Source organism: Varanus komodoensis, unplaced genomic scaffold (assembly GCF_004798865.1).
Source record: "Varanus komodoensis strain SLA01 unplaced genomic scaffold, ASM479886v1 scaffold12, whole genome shotgun sequence".
NCBI classification, from domain to species: domain Eukaryota; kingdom Metazoa; phylum Chordata; class Lepidosauria; order Squamata; family Varanidae; genus Varanus; species Varanus komodoensis.
In genome coordinates, this window is record NW_025335349.1 from 16,575,406 (window position 1) to 16,591,950 (window position 16,545).

General features: G+C 39.1%; 1 protein-coding gene across 2 annotated transcripts in view; it reads left to right on the plus strand.

The window, feature by feature from the left end:
• Positions 1-16,545, plus strand: part of OXR1 (oxidation resistance 1) — a 70,313-nt gene that overhangs the window by 21,276 nt on the left and 32,492 nt on the right. For both annotated transcript variants that reach the window (XM_044421780.1, XM_044421781.1), the window contains exons 6-9: positions 1,748-1,932; positions 6,329-7,062; positions 10,302-10,467; positions 12,662-12,821. In XM_044421780.1, the coding sequence (XP_044277715.1) occupies positions 1,748-1,932; positions 6,329-7,062; positions 10,302-10,467; positions 12,662-12,821 (1,245 nt within the window). The remainder of the gene's footprint in view (positions 1-1,747; positions 1,933-6,328; positions 7,063-10,301; positions 10,468-12,661; positions 12,822-16,545) is intronic.

Genomic DNA, 16,545 nt, shown 5'->3' on the forward strand with positions numbered 1-16,545 from the left:
ACTTTAGCAGTGGAACAGGAATGCATCAGGAAATTCAACTCTGGTCTTATTTTGGTCATATGCTCTTTTCTTCCCAGTAACAGTTAAGTAGCTTCCAATGAAATCAAAGTTTAACATGACTTTGGGATTAGCAGAATGCCAGGGGTTAGCTCTTATTCATGTGGACTAAATAAAAAGTTACATTACTTTAAAAAAGGCTGTGTTAGGTACTCTCATAGAGCAGACAAGCTTTCCTTACAAATTCTTCTAGCTGAGCACTTTGATTATTTTTATAGAGAGAAAATATTTCCTGGTTTTGTTTCAGTCTGTTTGAAAAGGTATAAATGTGGGAAGAATAAGCGTAAAATCTTCAACTGTGCATGAAAGCTTCTTATAGCCAGATAATAAAACATGAAGGGTTCCGTCATTTTCATCACGATTCTGCATTTCAACCAAAAATGTTGCTCAAGGTATATGATGATGATGATGACAACGACGATGACAATACTAATATAATTACAATTTTAGATAAAAGTCGATACATAATAGCAAAACTCCTTACAAAGTTATTAATGGGTGAATCTCTTATCTTTCAGCCTGATCTACCATATAGGATAATAGATGGTAAAAATGAAAGAATTTCCAGATGCAATAACTTGGGGCAGAAGGGTGGGAAAATTTATTAGTACAGGAATGAGCAACCTTTTGGGGCTATGAGCAAATTGAGCAATTTGCAAAACTGTCTTGGACATTGTCACAAAATAGCTGCCATGGGAGAAGGAGCAACGAGTTGGGATGTAAACTTCAACAAACTAAGCTCCTTCAAATTTCCAGCACTAAGAAAAACCTGTTGCACAACAATTTAAGTTGCCAGTAAGAGATGTGTAAATTGAAGAATGGGAGGAATAGGACACAGTTGTGGATGCTGAAAAGTGTTTCCATAATATCTAAGCAGTGCATAAGCCACATCAGGGAAAAGGTTGAAGTATCCTTCCTTAACGGGTGACAGTGAGCTGGGTGCTTCTTAATGTAGGTGATTAGATCTTTCCCAAGAGCATAATTCTCCCTGTTTAATGAACAGAAAACATAGTATATCAAACACTACTCTCTGAATATAGCTGATATTTACATTTATGCCCCTACCATCTATAATTAGGCATTGTATAAATTAGATGCTGTTATGTGAACATTCTATATACTGTAACCTTGATAATCTAAAGTTCATAATGAGGAATATAATTCTCTTAATTTTAAAATTCTTTTTAAAGATTCTGGGTAGAAACTGCTGGTGTCAGCATATGCCTAGGCTACTTTATTTCTAGAAAGGGAGACCAAAGGCAGATGATTCTTGACATGCCTCTTTTTCTATATCCTTGGACATAAAAGTTTCAAGTATTACAAGAATCAATAAGGTTGTTTTTTAAATCTTATTGTCTAGATGGTAGGCTTTCATCATTTGCTAAGTACACTGCAGAAGGATCTTACAAGGTCTCAGAAAAGGCAAGCAAAATGTGCTGGTTTAGCCAAAGCAGTGGTTGCCCAACATGGGAACAGAATCTTTTCAGTAGGGAACACTGGTTTCCCTTAAATACTATGTTCCTTAGAATTGTTGTGCCATTCTTCCTCGTACAAGAATGCTTTTTGTTAGATAGCTTTTAGCATAAATGTTCAGTAGCTGTTAAACATCTTCAGTACTAGTAGAAATTATTTAAAAAGGGATGGCTAATCTTGGGGAAGAAATGTTTGATGGCATTTCTTCTTACCCTAGGGGACAGTCAACGGTGTGCTGCTGGTGACACCAAATAATATAATGTTTGATCCACATAAAACTGATCCATTGGTTCAAGAGAACGGCTGTGAAGACTATGGCATCATGTGTCCAATGGAAGAAGTGATGTCAGCGGCTATGTATAAAGATATTGCAGATGGCAAAATAAAGAATTCATTATCCATGTAAGATAGATATGTGCGTGCAAGAGAGAGAGAGATGAATGAAATTTTTGCATTAAATTGCATGGGAGCAGCATTGTTTACTGTAGTTCTTGTACAAATTGCCTTTTATTCCTCTCCTAAGAGCCGCAGGACTGCTTTTGCTTTGTTATGTTTTTGCATCATTTTAAAATCAGCTATCTTAATGTCTACTTAACTCAGCTTTTGCTAGTAAGAAAAAACATAGAGGTGATTTTTGCAATACACACAATGCAAATGAAGAAGTGATCCTTGCACTCTGTGAATAAGCTATGCAGCATGGGTTGTTCATGGAGTAACCCACATTGCGCTTAACAGACAATCAGGCTCAATGTAAGTTCTCCCCCTCAGCCTTTCAGGCAGTATCCCAATGTCCCTTGCACAGAACCAGTCTTGTCTTCCACTTCCCACTCTGATTGTTATCCCTTTTGCCACTTATCCAGCTCCAGAGCCTTGAAAAAGTGCAGTTTGAGTGTTTCGTTTGGTTTCATTTCGTTTCGTTTTTCAATGCCCACTGAAAATTGTGTGACTGTTTTTGTAATTATTTTCTTTGCTTTCTCAGTCTTTTACAAGTGTGATTATATATGTCTATCCAATGTGTGTTTTTTTGCCTGGTCAATTTCCTTGTATGTTTCATCTGTCAAAGGGAGCTGCACAGTGGCAGAGCAGATTCACTGGTTAATGCAAATAAGCTGGAGTTTGCAAATACTGATACTCCTGTAAAACTAGTTCAGTGATGATGATAGAGATAATTCAGAAAAAAATGCTATGCTTGTCACTACATTGGAACATTGATGCCTAATAATAATACTGAGCCTAAGCAGATAATAAATTCAGTATTAGATTGACATCAGTTGTAGTATCTCAGACAGCTCATTTCCAGTTTGAAATGCAGCATAAGTTTATGCAAAATCCCTTGCTTTCTTAAGCATTAAATACAGAGTTAGGGAGAGGGATTCTGACCAAGGCAGCAACAAGCTCTCAGCCCTTTTGCAGATCAGAGCCTGAGTTGAGGAAGGAGTGTGCATTGGCTCCAGGCTTCCTGGGCACTGAGGGACTGATAGACATTTCTGTGCACCTCTGCTTCCCATTTCCAGCTTAGAATGTGTTCTGGCTTGGAACTTATGGCTAGAAAAAGAAATTCTAAGCTTCTGTTCTGCTTTGTCGCTGGATGGTGTATTTTCTGCTACATATACATGCTTTGAGAAAGTCTTGGTATGTATTATCTTACTTGCCAAAGTTCTCTTCTCACTATTACAAGGAGAGCAAGCAAGATTTTTGTGTTCTGCATGGAATATTGTGCTTATTTTTTAGTGCAACTCATGGATGGTAGAATATAATATATGTACATTTGCAACATACTTGAATCTTAATAAGGTACTGAAGAGTATGTATTTTTGAATGCAGACGATCCAAGGTTCAACTCCCAATGTCTCCAAGTAGAGTTAGGAAAGGAATCAAACCTGAAATCCTGGTACCAGTCCGTGTTGATAACCATGGTCTGACTTAATATAAAGCAACTTCCTTTGTTCTTCTATCTGTCATTTCCTGCACTTAGCAGGCTACAGTTTATTAAAGTTGGGAAAATAGAAGGCAGGATTAGTAAAATCATAGTGAGCAGCTGTGATATATTTTTAGTTGTCACTGTTCTTTGAAGATGTAAGGTTTAACTGAATTGTTTGACTGCTTTTCCTTATATTTATGGCTATACTCATTTTCTAAAGAGTAATAAAACTACTTTAAAACACTTTCAATAACAAAAGATGTGTGTGTATATGCAGCATGCACACACACGCGCACATACACACTCTTGAGAAGCAAATACTCATTTTTTTTTATCAAGTGCCTTGCAAAAATATGCTCCCCCTTTCTTTGTATTACAACCTGGAATTGAACTAGATTTAATTGGAATTCTTACATCTTGATGTACATGAGATGCTCAGTACTGTGGAGGTGCAAAATAGGTTTCCTGTGACACAAAAGTTAGTAAACAAAGCAAACTGACATTCGTTGCTTGCAGAAGTATTCACAACCAACTCAATACTTGGTGAAATCACCTTTGCTGCAACTCTGCTTGGGAAAGTCACTCTCAGGTTTGTGTTTGTCCATTCTTCCCCGCTAAACTCTTTCCACTCTGTCAAGGTGGATGGGGCCTGTCAGTGAACAGCAGCTTTCCTGTCTTGCCACTGATGCGCAGTCAGATCTAGGCGTGGGTTAGGTTCTTTTTAAATCCACAGAGGAAGTAACAGCTCTGAATTTGAAGTGCTGAACACTGCTGTCATGGACAGGACATTTTGGAAGGCTTTCATTCATAGTGTTGCCATTAGTCAGAGACAACTGGATGGCATATAACAGTGTTACTTTGGGTGTTTAGTGTCAATGTCCAGCTGAAAAGTGAAGCTCCACCCTAGTCCCAGGTCACCTACACGTTTTCCTCTAGAATTGCCATGTGTTTGGCTCCATCCAACTCGTCCTCAATCCTGACCCGTTTTCCCTGCCAAGGAAAAGTCTCCTCCCAACATAGTGCAGCTGCAACCAGCATGCTTCACCATGGGGATAGTGATCTCAAGGCAGTGTCCTGTGTTGGCTCCATGCCTAGTTTTTGACCACAAGAACAAACCAGTTTCAGTCGTATCACCCCAGGGAATGTTTCCCCACATATTTGCTGTGTTTCACACACATCTTTTGGCAAACCCCAAAGAACTTTTATATGGGTTTCTTTCAGCAGTGGCTTTCTGTTCACCTCTCTTCCATAAAGCCCGTCTTTGTGGAGCAGCGGAGTGATAGTGATTCCATGCATGGTTTCTCCCATTTCAGCTGCAGATTTCTCAGCTAATTCAGAGTTATGATTGGCCTCTTAGTGTCTCTCAAATGCTTTTCCTCCTTACCTGGTCACTTAGTTTTGGTGGACAGCCTTCTCTAGGCAGAGTCACAAATGCACCATATTCTGTCCATTTTATAATACAGGCTTTATCAGTGTTCTGTGAGATGATCATTGTTTGGGATACATTTTTTAGAATGTATCCCAGTATATCCTCAGTAGCTTCTTCTGTGCTATTCAGAAATTGTTTTAACAGTAGCTCCTTCGTCTTCATTATGCTGATTTTTAAAATAAGGTTTGCAACAAGTTCTCGGGGCTTCCGAGAGTAGGTACATTTGATCTGAGATCAGGTGGGAGTGCACTTGCACACAAGTGGACTCCATTTTACTACTTACAGTATGTGACTTCAGGTAATGCATGAAACCAGAGCTTATTTAGGTATATCACACCTAAACACTTAGGTGTAAACACTTCTGCAGTCAGTACCAATTTTCTTTCGTTTACTTTTGTGCCACAGTAAAGCTATTTTGCACCTCCATACTGTTCAGCATCTTGTGTACATCAAATAGTAACAATGTCAATTAAATCTATTTTAATTCCTGGTTATAACAGTGTGAAAAATTGAAAAGGTGCGTGCCAAAGAGCGAATACTTACGCATGGCACCATATCTTCTCCTTTTTTCTGTTTTTTTATTATTATTATTAATATTTCTATACTGCCCATAGCTGAAGCTCTCTGGGCAGTTCACAATATTCATAGAATCATGCAGTTAAAAAGGCCATCGGGTCCAACCCCCTGCTCATTGTATCAGCTTTCTAGCCCTTCACTTGAAAGAAAGTTCATCACAGCTGTATAATACACAATTTAAGTATCAGGCTCATCTTCCAGATTGTATTTAAAGCTATAATGTAACTTTGTTATTTCTGTTCTGTAGATACATTTTTATTAAGCCATTAAGCACCCCCGGTCTGTCTGTCTGTCTGTCTGTCTGTCTGTCGGTCGGTCGGTCGGTCGGTCGGTCGGTCGGTCGGTCTGTCTGTGAGAGAGAGAGAGAGAGAGAGAGAGAGAGAGAGAGAGAGAGAGAGAGAGAGAGAGGAGAGATTTGTGTGTGCTTTGTTTTTGTTTGTGGTTTATTCTTTTGCACATGACTTTGAGATTTCTTTCAGATTGGAGTGGGATATAAGTATTGTTGCTAATAATAGTAATTTGAAAAGCTAGACCCATAGCACTTTCTTCAAAAATATGGGTTTCATTCAAGCTTTTAATGTACAAAAGTCAAGATTGAAGAAAATGGAATGAATTACTGGCCCATCCTTGAAAATAGGCTTGCAAAACATACTATATGTGGGGGGCAAAAGTTAGCCTGTTGGAAGCTGGCAGGAGAGGACTAAAATTTTCTGACTAGAATATAGCAGCCTACTTTGTTTCTCTGCTGGCTACAAGGGAGGAACCAGAACCTTAACTAGATCCTTCAGTCATGCAGATATTATTTTAAATGTGTTTAAAATGTTGACTGTAAACAGCCACTGTATAACACAACGTTCCTCTTTGCTTTATAGTAATGTAGATCAGTTATCCGTAAAAGATCTTTGCCACTTCAAGAAAATCACAAGAAGCAATACTGATGAAATAGATGTAAGGATGCGAGATACAGGGAATGACAGTGGCAGCACTGCTCCAAGAAGCACAGAAGAATCTCTTTCAGAAGATGTGTTTACCGAATCAGAACTTTCTCCAATACGGGAGGAGCTTGTTTCATCTGATGAGCTTCGGCAAGATAAATCTTCTGGAGCTTCATTGGAATCTGTCCAGACAGTAAACCAGTTTGTCACAGTTAATTCAGACTCGGCTAATGTTCTTGCTGATGCAAACTCCAGTGTAGAACAGCCTTTGAATGATGACAGAAGGTCTGTTAGTGATACTGTTGGTTCAGAAGGAGCAGAGACAGCACTAAAAGAAGTTCAAGACACTGTAGGAGAAGCTACTGCTGATGCTCAAACACAACATGGCACAAATCGAAATGTTAGCACAGATCAGGAACCTGTGACAAAAAATATGCCAGAAGGCCAGGAGTGTTTGCATTCTGAAGAAAATGATTCTAAAAGTGAGATTACAAATAAGGGAAAACTTGTGAAACAGTCAACTCAAGATTCTGAGACAGATATTGAGACGCTGCGAAAAATGTGGAAGAGCCATACTATGCAACAAACCAAACAACAAAGGGATAATATGCATCAAGATACACATATTGAAATGAAGCACAAAGTAGCAAGAGCAGATGGAACAATAGAAGGTAAGAATTTCACAGGATATAAAAAACCATGCATGGTTTTCAATTTTAACACTGTTTTCTATATGCTTAGTTAGCACTCATACAATTATCTTACTGTTGTATTCCCAGTGGAATTTTGACCTAAATGAATTACACATAGTATGAAATGCTTGTCATCTCAAATATTCCTCTAGGAGATAAGTTGATTGGCGGTTACATGTTACTTTAACCAACATTTAGGAATTATTTCTAATATACACTATAAAGATCTGAGGGGAAAAGGAAGTGGGCAAAGTAATAGAGGGAGGCGTCAGGATATCCAGTAGGGCTCAATTCAAAAGGCACAGTGCAATGAATGAACAAAGGAGTAAAAGTGAAATATTATAAGAATTCAGATGTTTAGTTCCAACATGCTAAATGTTGGAAAAGCAAAATAGTGTGTAAAAATAAAGTCGTAATGACCACTGAGAAAGAGAATGAAGATACTTGAAGGAGTTTCAACACAGAAGGCAGCAGGCAGCGGAATTTAGAACAGAAAAACTGTTTCATATGAGAAGGATGCTAATAATCAGGACAGCATAATGAGAGAATAACCATGCCTTAAGACAGACAAGGAGAGAAGGACCAATTTTAGAATAATCTGACAATCTGACTTAGATCTTAACAATCTGACTTAGATCTACAGGCAAAAAGAGAATTAAAATGGACAGGTTTTTCACTTGTATAGCAGTGGTGTAATTTGCAAAGACTAAGAAGAAGTGAAAGAACTATTTTTCCCTTTTTAGCATAGGATAATGATATATCTTCTACCACGACATATTATTATTATTATTATTATTATTATTATTATTATTATTATAACATTTCTATGCCGCCCCTTGCCGAAACCTCGGGGCGGCTTACAACATGATAAAATACATTGAAATACAATAGTACGTAATAACATAAAAGCAGATATTTGCAAGAGAAGGCAGGAGAGGACAACTAAAGTTAATACTTGCAAATATAATATTTAAAGACCAAAGCAAAGCAGTTGGGGAAGTGGAAAAGTGGTATCAGTCCCTATGGAAGTTCAAATGAATTAAAAAAAGTAAGAGGGCATGACTGGATCAGTATGTTATAAAAGAAATGCATATATCGAATAACAGCTTTTGATCATGGCCATGAATGCTTGGGAAAGGAACCTTGATTGCTGGACTACAACCTTTGCTGAAAATGCTGGACAATAAGCAGTATATATTGTGTTCTATTTGCCTATTTTTTTCTGAGGCACATATTCTTCAGGAAATTCATGGTTTTATGTGTTTATACCACATTAAGTCTAATAAGGTAATTGGGGTAACAAGTCACTTTAATTTAGAAAATTGGACAACCTTCTACTAAGGGATCAAAGTGCTAGAGGAAGTTTATGTTTGCTTGCTTTTTTTGCTGTGATAAAATATCTGCTGATGTCTTGGAGTAATATAAAGGCCTGTTTTCTGAGACATTAGCCTCACCCTTGGTTTAATTTTTCAGAATGTATTCAAAGTAACTATATTTAAAATTATTCAACTTTAGATTGAGTGTCTGCAATTTTCACACTTTGCCATTTGTAAATACATCTTAATATATGAAGATTTTAGAGCAGTCTTCCCCAACTTAGTACCCTCCAGACGTGTTGGACTAAAGCTTCTCTCATGAGAATTATTGAAGTTATGTGTTCTTTGTAGCCTCCCTGGGTGCCTTGAAAGAGGAAAAAAAGCAAGTTAAAAGTCTGATGTATTAATTGTAGCGCAACTCATCAGGGTGGCTGCAGGTTGGGGAAGGTGTATTACAGGAATGTGGTAGAGAATTGAGGGTAGTAGCGGAAGGGGAAGACATTGTGGCCTCTCAGGTGTAGTTGTATTTCAGGGGTTGTACTGAATCAACCTGGAATCTAGTCAATCTGCATTGTATAAGTTTTGGGAGTGTATCTAACATCACATAAGAAGGGGGCCTCCTGTGCTGTGTTTCTCCTGTGGCATTATTTAATCCTCTCAGGAGTGTACGCCCAAATCTTTGGAACAGAATTTGGGAAGAAGATTGCAGGGGAAGCTTGTTATGCCAGTGGTGACTGTTCCATTGGCAGGTAGACACAGTTCACTACAATATGCTGTAAACCAAAGAGAGCGATTTAGTATGTTTCTTTTTCCTGTTAGTTATTTGCACTTAAATTTGTTATACTTTATAGGGGAGTATTGCAACACAATAAAGCTAGGTCTTTGGAAAGCTTTATTGATATTTTATGTTTCATTCTTACCCCTTATTCATTCATTCTTTACCATCATTTTAATGTAGTATTTAATATATTTAAACCTCATGTTGTTTATGGTGATGGTGAAGTGACTTCAGTAGGTCAGTTATATGCTGGTCTGTAGCCACAATTAAGATTTTGAATTTGACTTACTTGTCTCCATCTCTGCCACTTTCATTTTAGATATTAATTATTATTTGTTGGATCTGTCTTAATGGCTCTTGAATCATGTGATTTAATGGCTAATGTATTACTTTCAAACAGACAAGCAACATTTCTTCAGCTTATTTTTAAAAGAATTGCTCATTAATATGGCAATAAACTCTAAACATGTACTTTTTTTAAAAAAAAGCATGCCTGAGAGGCACCACTTTAAAGAAGTATTCCTCTTCTCAAGATGAAGGCTGATGCACAGACACTTATATTCAGACATTTTGTTCATTTATCTGCATATGTATGCAGCTGTGCATTACAGTCCTATGCAGTTTTTTCGGAAGTAAGCCACACTGATTCCATTGGGATTTATCTACCCGCTAGTAAGTGTGACTGTCATAAATTTGAATAAAGATTTTTAACCAAGATTTTTAAAAATCTGGTTTCAATCTGAGTTTTGAATCTAGGAAAACCAACTTTAAAACAGTTCTCAGTTGTGAAGCTTCCAAGGTGCCTTTATGGCTTGGTTTAGCCTACCTAACAGAAATGTTGCTAGAACAAATAGAAGACTTCTAATCCATGCCCCTTGACTTATTTGGATTTAAAATGGTAAAGTATTGGGGGACAGTGGGGAGAGAGAGCGAGCCAGCAAGCTTATTAATAAGAATAGCATGAAACTAAACTTGGTCCCTTGTAGATTCCATTGTATAATGCCACCTGCACAATTCAGTGTCCTATTAAATAAGATAGAACTAGTAGGTTAGTAACTAGTAGTAACCCAATAAAACCTGCTGAGCAAGATCTGGCATTTACTATCTTATTTAATTAATGAAAGGTTCTCTGATGAAAGAGAAGAGAAGACATCGATTACACAAGTTTTTGTGTCTGAGAGTTGGCAAGCCAATGCGAAAAACATTTGTATCACAAGCAAGTGCATCAATGCAGCAGTATGCACAAAGAGACAAGAAGCATGAGTATTGGTTCGCTGTGCCACCAGACAGGTAAGATGTACTGTGTTCTCTTTAAATATAGTATTACAGAAGGGTACATTCTTACCTCTACCTCAAAGTGTTGCTTTTTTTCAGTATGCCAGGATGTTAATTGCACTATTCTATCAGACTTTTAAAGTCTTCAGCTACAGTTTTATTGCATGCTGTCATGTTAGTTTTCTGACTTTATTGTATGTTGAATCATGTGAGGTACATGCTTCTTGCTATATAGTTTCACACGACACTACTTCTAGTGAGTTTGGTATAATTGCTCACTATAGTTTTAGTGCAAATATTCATTTGCTTTAAGGGGCTGAAGGGTTGGATTGTAACTTTCACTTATTGTATTTTTCGCTCTATAAGACGCACCTGACCATAAGACGCACCTAGTTTTTAGAGGAGGGATCCATGGAAAGCTTCCTGATAATCACAGGCACATTCCCCATCACTTCCCCATGGGCTTCATTAAAAGATGGGCTGCCATTTGAAAATACACACCGACCTGTGATTAACAGCTCTCACCTGCGCCGGAGGAGGGGGGTGAAGCAGGGCGCGCCGAGCGTGTGCCGGCCAGTTGTGGTGCACCCAGGACAGCAGCATGCTGGCGGTGGTCTTCCGGGCGGTGCGGCGGCAGGTCTTCCTGGGCGGTGGGGGTGAGCAGTCCGTCTCTCCGTGCAGCTGGCGGGTTAAAGCCCGCGGCTCCTCCTCCTCCACGGCAGATCTTCCCAGGCGGTGGGGGTGAGCAGTCCATCTCTCCGTGTGGCCGGCGGGTTAAAGCCCACGGCTCCTCCTCCTCCACTGCTCCCCCTGAGCGGCACAGCTCTCACCTGCGCTGGAGCAGGGGCGGAGCAGGGCGTGCCGAGCGCGTGCCGGCCAGGTGGTGCCACGTGGTACAGGCAGGCTGTCAGAGTCCCGGGCGTCGGGCAAACACACATTCACTGTATAAGATGCACAGACATTTCCCCTTACTTTTGAGGGGGCAAAAGTGTGTCTTATAGAGCGAAAAATGCGGTACTTTCTGAACCAGAATTGGAAGTAGTACAAACATAATTCACATTCAGATATCTGCAATAGTTGTATCTGAACTGTAGGTTTCAAGCCTGGAAAAGAGTTCCTGGGGTCAGTGTGGAGACCTCAGTGAAAATTATGATCCAGTTTTAAAACAGCGGTAGAAAATATGAATTTCATGCTAAGGATTATTCGTAAATGCCTTAAACATAAATGAAACTGTCAGGATGCAAATGCCCTTATATAAATCCTTGGTGGGGTCACACATTAAATACCATCTCAAAAAAGATACTGTAGAACTGGAAAGCAGTTCTGTTACTATTGTTCAGATTTGCTGACCAACTACTAACTTTGGTAATGGAAACTATTATATAGTAATGGACAAAAGAGCAGCTGGACTCTTTCTATGCCCCTGGTTTTACTAAATTCAAGATTTCCATGAAAATAAGAGTTGAGTTGTGACCTGAAAGTCATGCTAGTAATATTTCATCAATATCAATATTTAATATTTTATTTAATCAAATGGTTGGATATACGCTTTCTCACTATCCTTTCTATAATGAATTCTGCATATGCTCTGAAACCAAAGACTCTATTCAGGTAGGTAACATATAACTGGATTATTCATTTCTTTAGAATTCTCTCCTGCTGTGTATATTTCTGTGGGAAAGATTGTCACATTGCATCCCCTCCTTCCCCTCAAATAAACTTCTTTTCAAATATTTGGTCCAGAGAGATAGATAGTAGTGGGATGGGGAGGAAGGCCTCCAAAGTATGCCTTCCTGCCCTGCCCTGCCCTGCCCTGCCCTGAATCCTGCCGGAGAGGAAAGTATTTTCAACATTTCTTTGCTGCAAAGAGGAGGCACTGGTGAGTTAGGGCAGAGTAGAGATATTTGCACTTTTTCCACTTTCACAACCCCTGTGAATGTGGAGGGCTGACTATACCTGATCACTTCACATTCAAATTTCACTTAAAGATGAATTTCCATTTTTTCAGGAGCAGAACTTGTATGTAACCCGGGGATTGCCTGTAGTCAATTCATGCTTCTGTTAAAATCTGTAATAGGTATTTTCTTTGTTTATTTTCAAAGAGAAGGGTAAATAGAAATGTTTTGATAGTTAGAACTTAAATTATATCCAGACATCTTTGGCTATAAAGGGTCAGTAATTAATTTTCTTTTTTTTTCTTCTTGTAAAGGACTGAACATCTGTATGCATTTTTTGTTCAGTGGAGTCCAGAAATATATGCGGAAGATACTGGAGAAATGAGCAGAGAGCCTGGCTTTATCGTAGTTAAAAAAATTGAATTGGAAACTGGTGAGGATTTGGCTACTGAATCAACTGCTAAGGAATGGGAGGTAAGCACTTTTAAATGCTTTTTAAAGCCTTTAGAAGGCACAGCTTTTGTTTGAAAAACATCAACTTTCCTTAAAAGGAAGATTCATGGAAAAAGATAATTTAGATATTGCAGTAATAACTGTAAATATGTATGTGTCCTGGTAATTTTGTTGCTTAATTTTTGTCATCTGAAAGTTTAGTTCTTATTGTATAGAAAAGATGCGTATGTAGCTTTGTAAAATGTTTTGCTTACTGTACATCAGAATGGACAAAATTCAAAAGGAAACATGCACCTGGGTAATTTTCTATTTGTTATCAGTGGCCTAAAAGACACCTACCTCATAAATATAATGAAACATCATTGTTTCTGGACTATGTTTCTAGCATATTGTATGGCAGGGGTCTCAAACTCATGGCCCGCGGGCCAATTGCCGGGACGGGCAGGGCACGGGGAGGGGCCCTGCGGCCTTCAAAGTGCTTGCGGCGCCCGGGCCGGCCTCCGGATGAGCGGCCCACCACCACCGCGGTGGTGGATTACTTGATGCGGCCCAGCCTCACCCAGACTCTACTTCCAGCGGCCCCCAGGTAAGTTGAGTTTGAGACCCCTGTTGTATGGTGTATATGAGAGTGTAGTTTAATATAATACATTACCTTAATTGTATGTCCGTCCTAAGCATATGTTCTTATGTATAATATCATTTGGTTCAATGTGTGTTAGAGTCAGGCATATGAAGACTTGCATTAATAATTTGATTCATTTTTTAGTGATAGTACAAAAGTTAATGTTTGTTACAGAGGTATCATTATCAATGTAAGTGTGTGTACTGTTGGATGTGCATCAGAATCTGCTGTATTTTTGGAAAATTGGTTATAAGATGATAGTAAAGAGTGATATAATTTGGCATCTCTGTGGAAACAGATTATATAGTAAGCCCTGCAACAATGAAAACCCACAAAATCCTTTAGTATAAATTAATTGTCCATATTTGTCACAATTTTATCAGGAGAAAGCAATTTGTGGCTCCCCAGGCCTTCAGTTTCTGGTTATGCTACCTACAGCGGTTCAGCTATGCTGTGACTGTTCAGGTTTTTTGACCTGCAAAATGTCCACCACTGCATTATATCATGAACTCATAACTAATATACCCACTGGAGCTCAGCATCTTAGTAAACTATCTTTGATATTCTTTGCAGTGACCCTTATTTAAAAATGGCTGATGCTATAGTTCAGGCACCTGGAAGAAAGAGATCTAAATTCTGTTGCTACTGTACCCTCAAGAGTTTTGGTTTGGAGTTTTTTTTTTTAAACTATCAGGGAAGTGAAAACTTTGAAAAGGAGCCACAAAAAGGGAAGGGGTGAGTTAATATCTCCCTTTTCTGGAGCAGATGAAGGATTTTGGAAGTGGTAAAAAGGTGAAGTGAATTAAGAAACATCAGTTCAACAATTATAATCAAGAGGATGGCCTTATTAAGTGGGAAATATCCCTCCCTCTGCTTCTGGCTCACCTGCTTTTGCAGCCTCCCCCTACCTTATCATTTATGCCTTTTAATTGATACCTTGCCCATTGGATCCTATGTGCAAAGTAGCCTATATGCTGTCTGAATTTGTTGCTTTCCTTATAAGTTACCTCCTTACTCCTCTTTGACAGTTCCTTGGCAGCTGAAACATACAAAAAAATTGACTTGATAACAGTACCCATTTCAGACAGCAGTGACAGCACATCTGCAAAAGACCAACACAACAAAACAAGACATATAAAGACCATTGCACAGTTTTCTATGGCTGAAGCCCTGCAACCCCAATTCTGCAGTTCTAAGACTCCTTTTAAAAAAAAGGAAGGAACGAGGGAGGGAGGAGCAACGAACTTAAAAGCACTAGTAGTCTGAACAAGGATGGGAAAACAAAATGGGTTATGCTCTGAAGGAGTCAGTTATTGACTGGAGGACCAAGAGGGAAAGGAGGAGCCAAACAGCCCAATGTGAGCCCACTTAAAATATTCAGACATAACAGGAGGGAGTTCTGCTTAAACCAGGGGTCTCAAACTCGCGGCCCGCGGGCCAATTGCTGGGACAGGCGGGGCACAGGGGAGGGGCCTGCGGCCTTCAAAGCGCCGTCGGCACCCGGGCCGGCCGCGGGATGAGCAGCCCACCACCGCCACCGTGGTGGAATACTTGATGTGGCCCAGTCTCACCCAGACTCTACTTCCAGTGGCCCCCAGGTAAGTTGAGTTTGAGACCCCTGGCTTAAACAGACCAGGATCAAAATATATTTTGGAATGTTTGGAAGTTGACATAAAAGGGATAAAATAGTACCAATAGGTACTGATAGGATGGCAAGAAACTTGATTTTTTTCCCCCAAGGGATATAGCATATATTAATGTCAGCTGTAATATTGAAATACTTTTTGTAATTCTGAACCAAGGCACTTCCTTGGAGACTCCTAAATTATCTTGGGTTTCAGATTAGCATTGTTGAAATTCATAACATAATGTGTTTGTAGAAACAACTTGGATTTTTTAAATACAAACTTCAGCACTGGGACATTGCTATGTGCCTGCATCCTATTCGATGAAAGATCTCTTTAAATGTGTCCCCCGGTAAAAATGCTAGCGCCTAAGAAGGCTAAAGAGGATGTGAGTTCCCTGTGCCTCTCAATATTACCTTTATGCACATTGAACCGCAAAGCAGCACTTCTAAGCATATTGTCCCGTAGTTACCTCCTTTGCCTGTACAGTCAGTGAAGTTATAATAAGTGAATATCAGTGTTGTTTAAATTACCGTATTTGGTATTGATAACCAGAATACTCCTTTTCACAAGGAGTTAGATGTAAGCTTATCAGAATGTTTACACACCCTTTTCCTGAAGTTACTTGTGAGAGCTGGACCTTGTTTCACCTCCCTTCTCTTCTCTCCCTGGAAAAGGGGGCTAACTTGTATATACTCCCTGCTTCGGAAGCAGAGGCAGAAAGAAAGTATAAAATCCATGGCAAGAGGGTGTTGTTCTTTGTGCACTTGGAACCAGGAGCACACAAGGTACAGAATTGGAACTAAAGAGATGTCTACAAGCTTTTTTTTTTGCACCCACCTTTCGTCCCTATTTGCATTAAATTGTGTTTCATCTTTGGCACAGATGGTTTGGCTTCTTCCTAAATATCCTTGAATATGAAATAAGATGACATGACTGGATCAGGCCACTCTGTGGTTAAAACAATGTTAAATATTATCAAAATTGGCATTTAATATTAGAGAACTGTCAGTACGTTTTATATGAAATGTATGTACTGCATATAGAGGGAGCTCTTGATATGGAATCAAGTTCTATGTGAAGACATCTTACTAACTTGCACCTCTTGCCATACTTGTGATTCTGGATTTTATTGGACAATTTCCTAGCAGGTTTGTCTGCATGCTGTAAGCAATATGTGCTACTTAATTATATTTTCCTGCAAAAATGGTGGTGCAAAAGGTTGATCACAGATGTCTTCTGAGATGTTCTCTAGAAAGGTTGTGGCAGTATGACAATGGAAATAATTACCTAGGGAGGCCATGGGCTCTCCCAAATTAGAGCCATTCAAGATGCAACTAGACAGATATCTGAGAGCAATAGTGTATTCTAGTGGCCTGCATTAAGGAGTTGGTCCCAGTGGCCTTTTTGGCCCTCTCAAACTGTACAATTCTTGATTCTATGGTCAGAACAAATAAAATTTTTGAATAACATGCATAGTTCATTAAGATCAGTATAT